Genomic DNA, 13,079 nt, shown 5'->3' on the forward strand with positions numbered 1-13,079 from the left:
TTGGACCTGCAAACGGAGGCCGGTTCGCCCGCGTCTCTATGGTTGGCCAGGCGACCGGAAGGGGAAGAAGGGAAGGAGGCGGATAAAGTAGGGATCAGGGCTGCTGCCGCCACCCGGACTCAGGCGAGATGGCGGCCGCCCAGGTGGCGGCGGAGGCCGATATGGCCGCGGAGGGCTTGGTAGCCGGGGAGCCGGGGCAGCAGGGGCAGCCGGGGCAGCCCAAGCCGAAGCCCAGTGCCGAGGCGGAAGCGGCGGCTGTGGCGGCTGCTACAGTAGCAGCAGCGGCGGCGGAGCCTGAGGAAGTGGAAGGGGACTCCTTTCCGGAGGACTACGGGCTGATGCGCCTCGACTCGCCTACCTACGTCCTGTACAGGTAGTGGCCCCGCGGCGGCGGGAGAAGCCCGCAGGAAGGCCGCTTCCCCTTTCCCCCCGGAGCCTCGGGCCTGCCTCCCTCCGAGGCGTTGGAGGCCAAGGCCCGTAGCTCCCTCGGGGTCTCCTCTCGGTACGGACCCCGCGCCTATCTTCTCTGCAGCTTCCCTACGGCTTCGGGCCGAGTCCCGCTGCCGGATCCCCCTTTCCAGTCTCGGAACCGCTGCTCTCCTGACTCACTGCCTCCCCACCCCGGGGCTCCTCCGCCCTCTGGGATCAGCTGCAGCCCCCTACCACGCAGCAGCCCCAGTCAGTCCTGTGGCCCCTTACACCACTCCGCCCCCTCCTTGCAGCCCCCAATCTCGCCACCGGCCCGTCCTCCCAATCCCACATCCCCCAACCTCGTCGCCCGCCCCTCCCCCCGTCCCGCATCCTCAGCCACCCCGCGTGCTCGAAGTCCCGCAGGCTCCGTCGGCCTGGGCTGCTGCCCGGCTGCTGCGCTGTCAGGCCCCTGCAACCCAGCCCTGCAGCGTGCTCATACACTCACTCTCTGGAGTTGGGGAAGAGTTAAAGGACTCCCCTGTTGACTCTTAACTCGGACCCTACAGGAAATTACCCATCCACTTTAAGATTACGGAATTAAGAGTTATAAGCCACCCAAGAGCCCATCTAGCCTTGTTCTCTGGTGTTACAGAATAGAAAACTGACTCCGAGAGGGTAAGGAATTACCCAGCCACACAGGTAATCGAGTGGCAGATGTGGGATTTTAAGTCGGATCCTAAGAACCTAAAGATCTCCTGCTCCACCACTATCGCTCCCCTTTAGGTTGTAGTAAAACTTTTTAAATTTTGGTATCCATTGTTTTCCCCTACTCAGTTATGATTAGTGCCATTTTGGTGGTTGATGGTTTTGTTGGATTTGTTTTTTCATCAGTATAGGGATCTTGTGGTATTATACCAATGCATAAGTCACACACAAGATGTGGCTAAAGTTGTGTTCAGATTCCTGAATCTGAAAGGTCAGCCTTCATTCTGTAAGGTACGAGGTCTTTCCTGCCAGTATTAGTATCGCTTAGGCTTTGTTTAGAAGGAAAAACAGGCTCCAAGAGGTAAAATGAAACATTGCTTTGACTCTCAAAGGGCAAAATGGAGGTTTCTTATCTCTTTTTCCTGGCTTCAAGGTTGGTGCCTTTTCCTCCAAATCAGACTACTTTATAGTTGAAAACCATTCTGATCATTATAGAATATATGCGTTTAAATGGAAGAGGGAAGTTGTGCATACCATTCATGTCCTCTGGTAGTTTGGATAGGCCTTTTTCTTTTTCCTACTTTTTCCTCCTGCTTTTCGCATCATAGAATAAGGCCTATGTATATAAAGGCAAGTTGTGTGTAGTAAAGGGATGGGGGTGGAGGTGTGGAATAGAATTGCAAATTCCTTGAAGGCCTTGAACAATATATTGGACTAGACATCCTGTGACTAAGAATTCACTACCTTTTGAGACAACACATTACACTTTTTAAAACCTTTATTAGCAAGTAAAGTTTTTCATTTTATCCAGGTGACAACTGTCTACTTTTTGGATCTTATGTTGACCTTTCTGCCCTCTGGGGCCAAGCAGCATAAGGTTAGTTCCCATACTTTAAAAAAAAAAAAAGTCAGCAAGGTGGCACAGTAGGTGAGCACTGGGCCAGGCGTCTGAGTGAAGGAGTCACTTCATGAGTTGAGATCCATCTTCAGACACTTGTAGCTCTGTGACCCTGGGCAAGTCTCTTCACCCTGTTTGCCTTAATTTCTCATCTATAAAATGAGCTGGAGAAGGAAATGGCAAACTATTCCAGTATCTTTGTCAAGAAAACCCCAAATAGGGTCACTAATAACTGAAACAACTGAATAACACCAACAACTCTTAAAAAAAAGTTTTTGTTGCCTTTTGTTGATTCTTCTCCTTGTGAATGTTCCCTTGTACAAAGAAAACAACAAATCTCTTTTATGTGTAATGAGCTGTTCCTGGTATGTTCTTAGTGGCTGAGTATTACTCTTATTTCCTCACCCACTATGTTTCATTCAGAAATATAGGGAACACTAGGTTGCCTAATTCAGTTTCACCTAGCAAAGAGAGTTAGGACAAATTACCCCATCTTCTTTGGGAAATTGTATTTTAATGATCTGAAAAGCAGAGCTGTTGTAAAAGGGATAGCTACATTGTCTTAAGAGTGTGGGAAAAGGCCTATCTAGACCAGCAGAGGACAGGAATGGTATTCATAACTTTCCTCTACACTTAGACTGCTAAACATACTAGAAGGATCAGAGTTAATTTAAACTAAAAAGCAGCTTACTGAGGAGAAAAAGGCACCAAACTTGATAGAATCCCTGTTCTGCTTTGGCATTTTGGCATATATGTTATGAATAATTAAAAATCACTGAAAATATTTCAGAATAAGTGTAAATTAAGCGTTTTGCTACTGCCACAAAACTTATAATCTTTGCCCTGGGAAGACTAAATGCTGATTTTTCTGGAAGTATTTCCATTTCTTTTGTTCCAGGCCCTAGGTCTCAGACACATACTAACTTAAAACTAATTTCTTTCTCCCCATTTAAATGAGATAATATTTATAAAGTTCTTGGCACAGCTCCTCGCACATGGTAGGTGCTGAGTAAGTGCTTATTCCCTTCTGTTCTATTCCTCTCATCAATCCTTTCATATAATGGGCAAAATTTCAGGATTGACAGGATGTCAGAAAGTTTACTATCATTACTATTGTGGATCAGCATAAAAAGTTTGTTGTTACAGTTTAGCTTTGTATAAAGATAAATTTGTTTTTATGGAATATTTTGTTCCCCCAAAGATAGTAGTAATCTTTTTTGGATGATATTAGCTGGTATATAGTAGGCTGTGTGATATTGTGATTTTAAAATGTCAAATTCCTAGTAAATTGTTATTCCAAAGAAAAAATGCTGACTGAAGTAGAACAGATTTTGAAGACAAGAGTCTTTTGAATTAGAGAAATCTGGTGACTTCTAATCTCAGACTGGTGCATTTAGATTCATTTCTAAATTAGAAGCTTTGTGTACTTGTTGCAAAGACTTACTGTTCTATTCAAAGACCTTTTTGTATAAAAATTGTTTTTATTTGTGAAAGGGAAGATGATTATGAATCTTAACTTTATTTGAGACTACTGGAAAGGCTTAAGACAGTAGTAGCAGAATGATTTAACTTTTTGTTTTGTGTGATTTTGTAGTACTTATTTTAAGGTATCTTATAAGAACTAATGAATTATGAGAATATTTGTCATTCTTAATCTAATAAACACCATAGTCCTTTTTCTTTCTCTTATCTGTCTGTCTTCAAGCACTGAAAAGAAAAATGTATATTTACAGGGACAGACCAGAATGGGCTGATATAGAACCGGTGCCCCAGAATGATGGACCAAATCCAGTGGTCCAGATAATTTATAGTGAAAAATGTAAGTTTATTTTTATCTAGTAATTGGTGCATAAGTGAAGAAAATTCAGCTGGCAAATTGTAGTTTCATAGTGTTTGTGAGCCAGAATAGAAAGTCTGATATTTCATAATAGCCACAAATAAGCAATTGCCATTAATCGACATCAATTGCTTTGGAATATATTTTATGGTTACTATTGTTTGTAAATTTATCATATGCAAGAAATAGATTGTTTTGCATTGTTTTAAAAAAAGTTAGGTTGTCAGGGAACACATATAATCTGTGTAGTTAAAATTACTCTTGTTTACTATACAATTAAATATGTGAATGAGTATATTTGACCTAAATTTTTCTTTTGCACTCTTTAGTATTTCATTACTCTTTTATGATGTATACTTATATACTTTTAATTAAACACAGGCTAATTCTTTTCAGGTAAATATAAATGAGAGTGAAATTAAACCTAATTTGGTACTCAAATCACTTTCTTAATAACCGTTCTCCTTTTTAAATGTTCAGAAACCACTGACCTTATCTAACTTGGACAATTAATACTCTGAGCTAATTAACCCTTATTTATTTCACTATTCAAAGACAAACCCTGCATGAAATCTGAATCAATTGTTCTATTGTAATCCCAGTAGAATCTTGTTAACCACTAAAAAGAATATTGTCCATGGAACAAATATGAACGTGAGTATTTAAATAAGAGCAGTTATAAAAACTTTAGGTTTGGGATTGTGATTTATAAGATACAGCACAGGATGTAGATAAGTAATGTGGATGCTATAATATAGTGCTAAATTTAAATAAAAAGTATATTTGTTTTAATACTTTTGTATTAACTATTCTGTTTCCAGTTAGAGATGTTTATGATTATTTCCGGGCAGTTCTGCAACGTGATGAAAGAAGTGAACGAGCTTTTAAATTAACTGGAGATGCAATTGAGCTAAATGCAGCTAATTATACAGTGTGGTAAGTAATCGATTACATTATTTTTAATTCTTTAACCCACAATCTGTGTATTGGGACAAATCACTTACCTTCTTTAGGCCATGATTTCTGTAGGACAGTGGAATTCAGTCTTCTAAGGTCCTAACTCTGAATTGCTGATCATATGTGTATTCTCATATTTGAAAACAATTGAAAAATCCTAATTTAACATCTTAAAATATACTGCTCAGGTTGATTGTTATGTAGACAAATTTGATTTGGGAATCTTTTAATGTTTTCCTTTCAGGAAGTTGACATACTACAGAATAGGGTGTGAGTGTGGGTGTGGGTGTAAATACAAACAAAATAAGAGTGATTTAAATTGAGGGAGGAGGGCACTAGTAGCTTTGGAGTTAAGAAAAGGTCTGAGATTCTAAGATATAGAAGGGAAATGGATATTTATTCCAGATATGAGATAGTCATTTCCAAGGCATAGAGATGGGAGATGAAGAGATAGAGTATTGTCTATGAGGTCCTGCAGAGAAGCTGTTTTGGCTATACCTTTTAAAAGGTGGGAAGGGAAGGAATATGGTATCATATCTGCTTGCAACAATTTAACATTAATATCGAAGCATTTCTCACTTAGAGAGTGAGTTCCTCTATACCCTTGGACATTATTTCTCTGCTCTAAAACAATTTGAAATAATATATATAGGAATCTTAAAGAAGCAGAAAATTATACTATGTTGAGATGTTGTTCTTTCTTGACTATTCCCCTCCAGGATTCTCCTGATGTAATCTTAAGAAATCTCCTATTAGGGGTGGCTAGGTGACATAGTGTGATAGAGCACCAGCCCTGAAGTCAGGAGGACTTGAGTTTAAATCTGGTCTCAGACACTTAACACTTCCTAGCTGTGTGACCCTGGGCAAGTAACAACCCTAGTTGCTTCAACAAAAAGAAAAAAATCTCTTATCTCTGAACAATCAATATTTTAAATTTTTTAAAAATATATTTCCATACTGTAAAGAACATAAGCAAAATTATTAAAATCTTAATATCTAAAACTTTGCTTTTATTGTTTATTTAAAACATTTTGAGTAATGAAGTTTTTGACAATTGATTTTTTTGGTGTAGGCATTTTAGGAGAGTTCTCTTAAAATCTCTGCAAAAGGATCTAACTGAGGAAATGAATTATATCACTGCAATCATTGAGGAACAGCCCAAAAACTACCAAGTCTGGTAAGATAAGCAAACTTTCTTTTTTGTATTGTAAAATTATTTTTCAGCACTATAGGTCATCTTTTAAAGAGGCAGAATCAAAATGGAATCAAAATACTTGGGTCCAAGCTCTAAACCTGATACTTCTTAATTGTATAGTTGTGGACAGGTCGCTTCATCTTTCTTAATTGGGCCTTTTGTGAAGTAAGGAAAATATTATTTGGGCTTTATATACCTTGTTAGTTTGTTAGAAAGGAAACACTTTATAAGCTGTGAGATGTTTGAACCTGAAGTATTCCTGTCATTCAATACTTTGAGTTGGTCTGAGGTTTTCTTGCTGTAGTTAATTCCCTTTTCCTGTGCAAATTCTCTATGTAAGTAATTGTGTACCTCCAAGATATGTGCTGTGTGAATGGAATGGAATCTCCAACTGAAGGCTCTAACAGGAGGGCTGCAGATGTGATTCTTACCCTTATTCCTCCCACAAATCTTCTATAAGGTAATGGATGTTGAATTCTAAATCATGAACCCTGAATCATGGGTAAATTTTACAAAGAATAATAGTCTCTCTCTCTTGTTACATGACTGATTCCCACCACTTTATATTAAACATTTCCTGGATGAAATATTTTATACCACTTCTTACATGCAATAGTAATGATAATTAGTTGATATTATGTAGCACTATAAAATTGGTAAAACAGTTTATATACATTATTTCATTTGATCTTCATTTTACTCTCAGGCTCAGGGGATTAACATTTCTATCGTCACATAATCCACTAAATGTTAGAGGCAGGATTGGGATGTAGGTTCATTGTGATTCCTAATCCAGTATTTCTAGCATATGTCATTGTTTCCATTGCTCTTAGGTCCCCAGTAATTTTGGTTCTTTGGAAATCATGGTGTTCCATGATTCACAACTATGTAGTATTCACAGAAAAATTCTATTATTTAAATAAACCTGTTTTTTTATATTAGGGACTTTCTTGGGATCATGGAAACCCTAGGTATTTTCCTAATTTAAACCAAATTTGAATTATTTTACCTATTCAATTCTGGTCCCAGCGTTTTGTTCATTTAGTGTTTTGCCAAGATACTTATTGATGGATTGACTCAATAGACTGCCTGTGCATCTTTCTGTCTTAGCATGGGCAACAGCCCTTCTTTATCTACTTGTTTTTCCTAATGGATTGCTAATCTCTTTGAGTGTTCATGAATTTCATTGAGGAGGTCCTGTAATCTGGGGTTTGGTGCAGTCAGCACAATATCATCCATAAACAGCAACATCTAGAGGACCTCAGCAACTAGGCAATCCCTCTTCTATTTGGATTCTGTGCAACACATCCTCCATGGTAGGTGAATATCTTTGGTGAGCATACATCTCATATTATGCCTCCTTTGGTGTGAATAGAGGGTCAGCGGAATAAGCTCAGAGGTTCCAGCTTTCAAGGAATCTTATGTTATTTTAACATATGCATAAGAAACACATTGGAATTAAAAAAAGAAAAGAAAGAAACACATTGGAAGAGAGCTTTTAAGCCTACATTTTATTATACTGAGTCAACTACTTTATAATAAAGTATAAACACAATTGAGAGGCTTTATGTTATAGTGAATAAAATAGACTGGGACTAAGGAAGATCTTGGTTCAGGTTTTGCCTGAACTAGCTTTGTGACCCTGGGCAAGAGATATGGCCAGTGTACACATAAGGCAATTAAAAATAGGTATTGAAGTCTAGTTGCTGATAGATATTGATGGAGTGTTCCTTCTAGCAATGAAATCACTGTTTTGAACTAGATAAACTCTGTACATTTTCCTAAATAGATTGCTAGAATAATTTCTTATGAGTAGGTCCTGAACTTCATGAATTTTTTATTGTGGTTGTTGCTTTTCTCAATAGTATTTTATTTTTCTAAATATATGTCAAGATAGTTTTGAGCATTCAGTTTCGTAAGATTTTATGTCAGAGCAGCTAGGTGGTGCAGTGAGTGGAAAGAGCACCAGCCCTGAAGTCAGGAGGACCTGAGTTCAGATGTGTCTCAGATACTTAACACTTCCTAGCTGTGTGACTCTGGGCAAGTCATTTAAACCCAATTGCCTGTGGGGGAGAGGGGAGGAGATTTTTGTTTCAAATTTTTCTCCCTCTCTTCCTCTTTCCCAAAACACAGCAATCTAATGGAGATTAAGCACGTACAATCTTTTAAAAATTAGACCACAAGGAAAAAAAAAATACAAGAAAGAAAAAGCAAACAAACAAAAATGAAAATACTGTGCTTTGATCCACATTTGAGTCCCCATAATCCTCTCTCTGGATGCAGATGGCACTTTCCATCCCAAATCTATTGCAATTGTTTTGAATCACCACATTGCTAATAGCCAAATCCATCATGGTTGATCATCACATAATTTTGCTATTACTTTGTACAATATTCTCTTGATTCTGCTCACTTCACTTAGCAGAAATTCATGTAAGTCTTTCTAGGCTTTTCTGTAATCAGCCTGCTCATCATTTCTTATAGAACAATAATGTTCCATTATATTCATATGCCATAACTTACTCAGCCATTCCCTAACTGATGGACAGCTACTCAATTTCCATGGATTTCGTCTTTATGGTTTTGGGCTGAATATCTTCACAAACTGAGCTACTCATTAAATGAATGAAATTGTGAACTACTCTAAAAATTGTGCAAACCTTTCTGGTTCTTTTGTCTTTTCAGCAAAAATTATTTTGATGTGTGTATACGTTTATAAAGATAAAAAAGTAGGCACAAGAGTTGTCATGTTCATATCCCCTTGAACATTTTTTGAGGGTGTTAATACCATCTATCACTTTTTTTCCCCTAGTCAATTCAGGTTTTTTTCCAACTTCCCCCTTGAAAATTAATCCTTTCTTTCTTTTAAAACAGTCACTTGCAGTACAGAAACAGAATTTTATTTCCTTATGTGCTTTAGTCTGGTCTAGTGTCTGTTCCTGGCTTCACTTATCAAACTATTCACAATTCCTCATGTAGTGTATTAGGCACTAAGGTATAAATTGTTAGGAAAGTAAAAATAAGGCATCGTGGAAACACTGGCAGATTTGTTTCATTTTTCACTATTTCCAATTTCCTCTGTAAATTTTCTTAGGATGATTCTGTTTAATTAGGTGTTACTCCAGATTTGTTTTCCTTGTTATTATATAATGTAATATAATTTATGTTGTGTATATATCTTTTTATGCACACAGTAAGCTTATATAGTATGATTGGAGAATTATGTATTCTATTGTACTAATTTTTAAGCATTTAGTATATAAACATATCCTTCTTAGTATCCTTAATTGGTTTTGTGAAAATAATTCATTTGATGTTATGGGAGTGGTTCCATAGAAATATTATAATTTCTTGATTGTGCAATTGTTGCACAACAACAGGGGGTTTGGTTGTGAGTGTAGTTATTATTGCAAAAACAACTCTGGTCAAGGCAGTCTTATGTAAAGGGTGTCTGCGTAACATTATATCATCCAATTTTTCTTTGATATCCATCAATAGGCACTTTAGAATTTTACTGTTCTAAGGTCATTTGACCTTAGCATTATTTGACAGTGAGCAAGATTGATAAATTTATTATTGTATATAATTTCAAATAACCAACTTTACTACATATGCTTTCTGTTTACTTATATCTAGAAACATTTTTAATAAAGAAAACTTGGGGGTGTTTTTGGCATAAATTTGACTAGAGATTTCTTTTATTTTCAATTGAGTGACAGCTCACATTTCAGAGTATAAATATGAAGCTAAAGTTCCCCTGCCATTGCAACTAACTGTTACCTTTTCTCATTTGTAAAAGAAGGGAACTAAATGATATGTAGAGGTCTTTACAACAGTGAATATATGACTACAGAGCAGATTTTCTGTTTTGTATTACTAAACAGGTCTTAAAAGCATTTTTATAAAAATTTAGGTTTTCAACATTCACCCTTGCAAAACCTTGGAATTCCAAGGTTCCAAATTTTTCTCCCACCCTCTCCTAGATAGCAAGTATCCAATATAAGTTAAACATGTACAATTCTTAAATGAATTTTAAAAGATGCTACTACTGGTGTTTTGAATACTGGTTCTGGAATTAAAGCATCAGGTTCTAGCTCCTTCTTCTGAGATTTACTTCCTATGGGACCTAGACTAAGTTTCTTCACTTCTGTAGATCTCAGTTTCCTTATTCCTTAAAATTCTACTTTAGATCTGTGACCTTGTGACCACTTAATTGGCAGTTGAGTTCTATTCAAGGATCCCTAATTCTCCCCAGACTTGGTGGTAGTAAATAGAAATTACAATCTTTTAAATCTATGAGAAGTTGTATATATTTATTAACCTTCTACTTTGCTATGTATGAAGTCTTATACTACATTGTAGCAAATGTAGTATAAAAATAATAATAAACTTGAATTGAGAATTAAAAAAAAAAAAACTTGAAATAATGTTTGACCAACCTAAAGCCAGCCATTTTTATTCATATGTTAATTGCTGTGTGTTAGTCACTTGGCCCTGAAAATTGGGATTGGTTTTTAATCAGGTTTTCTTTAGTGGATAAATCACTAATACCACTTTTAAATTACAAATTTTGGAAAGACAAACAATATATTTGCCAAATTCTTAAATGAACAATTTAATTCCTAATCAGACCAAGAAGCTTGCTTTGTTAAGAGTAATGATGATTACTGAGAAGTGTTGGAATTTTTTTTTTTTATACTTTAAGAAATCTGTCAGTACAGTTGTACCTTCTAACAACACAGATCACAATCCCTATGCCATAATAGGCCATTTCATCAGTTATTATAGAAGAAAAACAGCATCTAGTGCCCATCTTTTTATTTTTTTATTTTTATCTTAAGAGTGTGCTTGGCCAAAAGGAAGGTAAATTTTGATTTTAGAAGCCTCTCAAGGTAGCTTGGAATGTATGGACTAGATTTCTTTCTTAGGGACCTTACCTTAAATCCAAATCATTTGGCTTTCATTGATTGGCCAACAGTACATCTCAGGCCAAACCCCACTTGGTCATTGTTTGGGCCATGATTGGTTCAGAGTAATTGTAAATATCAGTTGTTTCTGATTTCCATCAAATATCCTAAAAATTTGATTGATTTTTTTTTTTAAACTAGATAAAATAAGTCATTTTCTGCCTCATGTTTTAAATCTTGCCTTAATCACTAATTAGGCCTTGCCTCAGTCAATCTGAATCTAATTAAAAACCTTAGCTTAAAAAGACCAAAACTCAGAAAGAAAAAGTTCTTGACTAAACTTCCCACTATTCTATATGCTTTACTTGGTACAGTTGTCATGAGACTCTTCTGAAGAAGTTTATGAGGATCTTCCTGGCTGATGTATTGCCATAGTCATTCTCTACTAATTTATGACCTCTTTGAAGGTCTATCTTAAAACTCCCCTTGGGCTTCTTACACTGATCTTTTCCTTATTTGTGTTACCTGACTCATATGTGTACAGTGCCATCTGTAATTGGTATCTATCCATGAGGGAATTTTCATCTCTAAGGGTATTGTTAACTCCTTGAATTCAAGAGCTGTGATTTCTACCAAAGACATTGCTTTTTATGCATCTGGGTTTTTAATTCTTGTTGTATCAAATTTGTGACTTGTGCCTAGTATTAAACAACACTTATCTCATTTGCTTGGGATTTTAGGCACCACAGGCGAGTGTTAGTGGAGTGGCTGAAGGACCCATCTCAGGAGCTTGATTTTATTGCTGATATTCTCAACCAAGATGCAAAGAATTACCATGCCTGGCAGCATCGACAGTGGGTCATTCAGGTACTGTCTTCTCTGTTATAACAGCAATTTCAACTCATTTATAGAGTGGCAAAGTTATTATCTTTATGAACTTTATAATTTAAGTTTTGTGCTTCTTAAATAAAGCACACTAAACAATTTCCTAGTGGATTTTTAAAATACTTGTTTAAATTTTCTAAAGAAGAAAACTTTAATATTGGTCAGCTTTTATATTTTCCTTGGGGAAATTATGTTAATAAAATAATATAACTGTAAAATTATCATAATTCTATAAATAAAAACGAATATATTGATATGATATCAAGTCTATTTGTTAGTGAATAATATAGCTAAAGAAATATACAAGTCTATTTGTTAGTGAATAATATAGCTAAAGAAATATACCTACAGAAAGTAAAACTTACATTGAAACTCTTTTAAGAAAAAAAACCTATACAATTTATTTTGAACTTAAAATAGTGTGGACCACTTACATGGACAAAAGAATTCAGAAAAGGTCATGAGACCAATAAAGTATAATTCTTTATTGGTGAAATATTCCATGTGTGGCTGCCTGTTAATGATGTCCCCAGTACAGAATGAAACTTTTTTACAGATAGAGCCAATTCATAAAGTATAGTGTAAATTAAACATTTAGACTTTTGGGACGTGTTTTTTAACATAAATTTAGAATAATTCTTTTTTTTCAGGTAGTCAATTTTCCTATTTCTAATTTTAAATTGCATATTAAATAGAAAACAGTAGCAATAACATGCACTCAGAAAAAAATTACATAATGTAGTATACAATGAAATTGTTATACCTTATAAATTTTTTCCCATAAATATTATTTTTACTTGTTACAAAAAGTAAAAAATTTTTCCTTTAGAATTCCAAATTTCTTATTCCAATATTACTTTAATAATCCTTTTTCAAAGGGATTTAAGAGGGCTCACCAAATCACACAGTTTAACTCAATGCCCTGCTTAAAATCATTTTTAAACCTTTCAAAGGTGATAATTCCAAAGCCAATGAGACTGTCAAATGGTTTCAAAATTCTAAAAACTGGGTACCTTTAATTCTCTTCTTTGTTTTTGAATTTGATATATTTGATCTGATTTATGCCAAGTTAATCATTTGAAAAAAATGAATAATTTCACAGATATGATTGGTACAAGCTTAAAATACAAACAGTAGATAAAAATTCTATATAATTGTCCAGAAAACCATAGTTTGAAATAATTTGACCAGTCTTTGATGTTTGGTACACCTTGTTTCCTAAGGAGCTATATTATATAATCATAAATTTAAGGGAACATAAAACTTAGCTTTACACTAAAATTA

General features: G+C 35.8%; 1 protein-coding gene across 3 annotated transcripts in view; it reads left to right on the forward strand.

Moving 5' to 3' along the window:
* FNTA (farnesyltransferase, CAAX box, alpha) overlaps positions 1–13,079 on the forward strand; it is a 45,333-nt gene continuing 32,254 nt past the window's right edge. For 2 of the 3 annotated variants that reach the window (XM_051975627.1, XM_051975628.1), the window contains exons 1-5: positions 1–373; positions 3,748–3,833; positions 4,673–4,787; positions 5,881–5,985; positions 11,651–11,777. In XM_051975627.1, the coding sequence (XP_051831587.1) occupies positions 129–373; positions 3,748–3,833; positions 4,673–4,787; positions 5,881–5,985; positions 11,651–11,777 (678 nt within the window). In that variant the 5' untranslated portion in view covers positions 1–128. The remainder of the gene's footprint in view (positions 374–3,747; positions 3,834–4,672; positions 4,788–5,880; positions 5,986–11,650; positions 11,778–13,079) is intronic. The other variant, XM_051975626.1, reaches the window with a different exon arrangement.

The sequence above is a fragment of the Antechinus flavipes genome, chromosome 2, assembly GCF_016432865.1.
Source record: "Antechinus flavipes isolate AdamAnt ecotype Samford, QLD, Australia chromosome 2, AdamAnt_v2, whole genome shotgun sequence".
Lineage (NCBI taxonomy): Eukaryota > Metazoa > Chordata > Mammalia > Dasyuromorphia > Dasyuridae > Antechinus > Antechinus flavipes.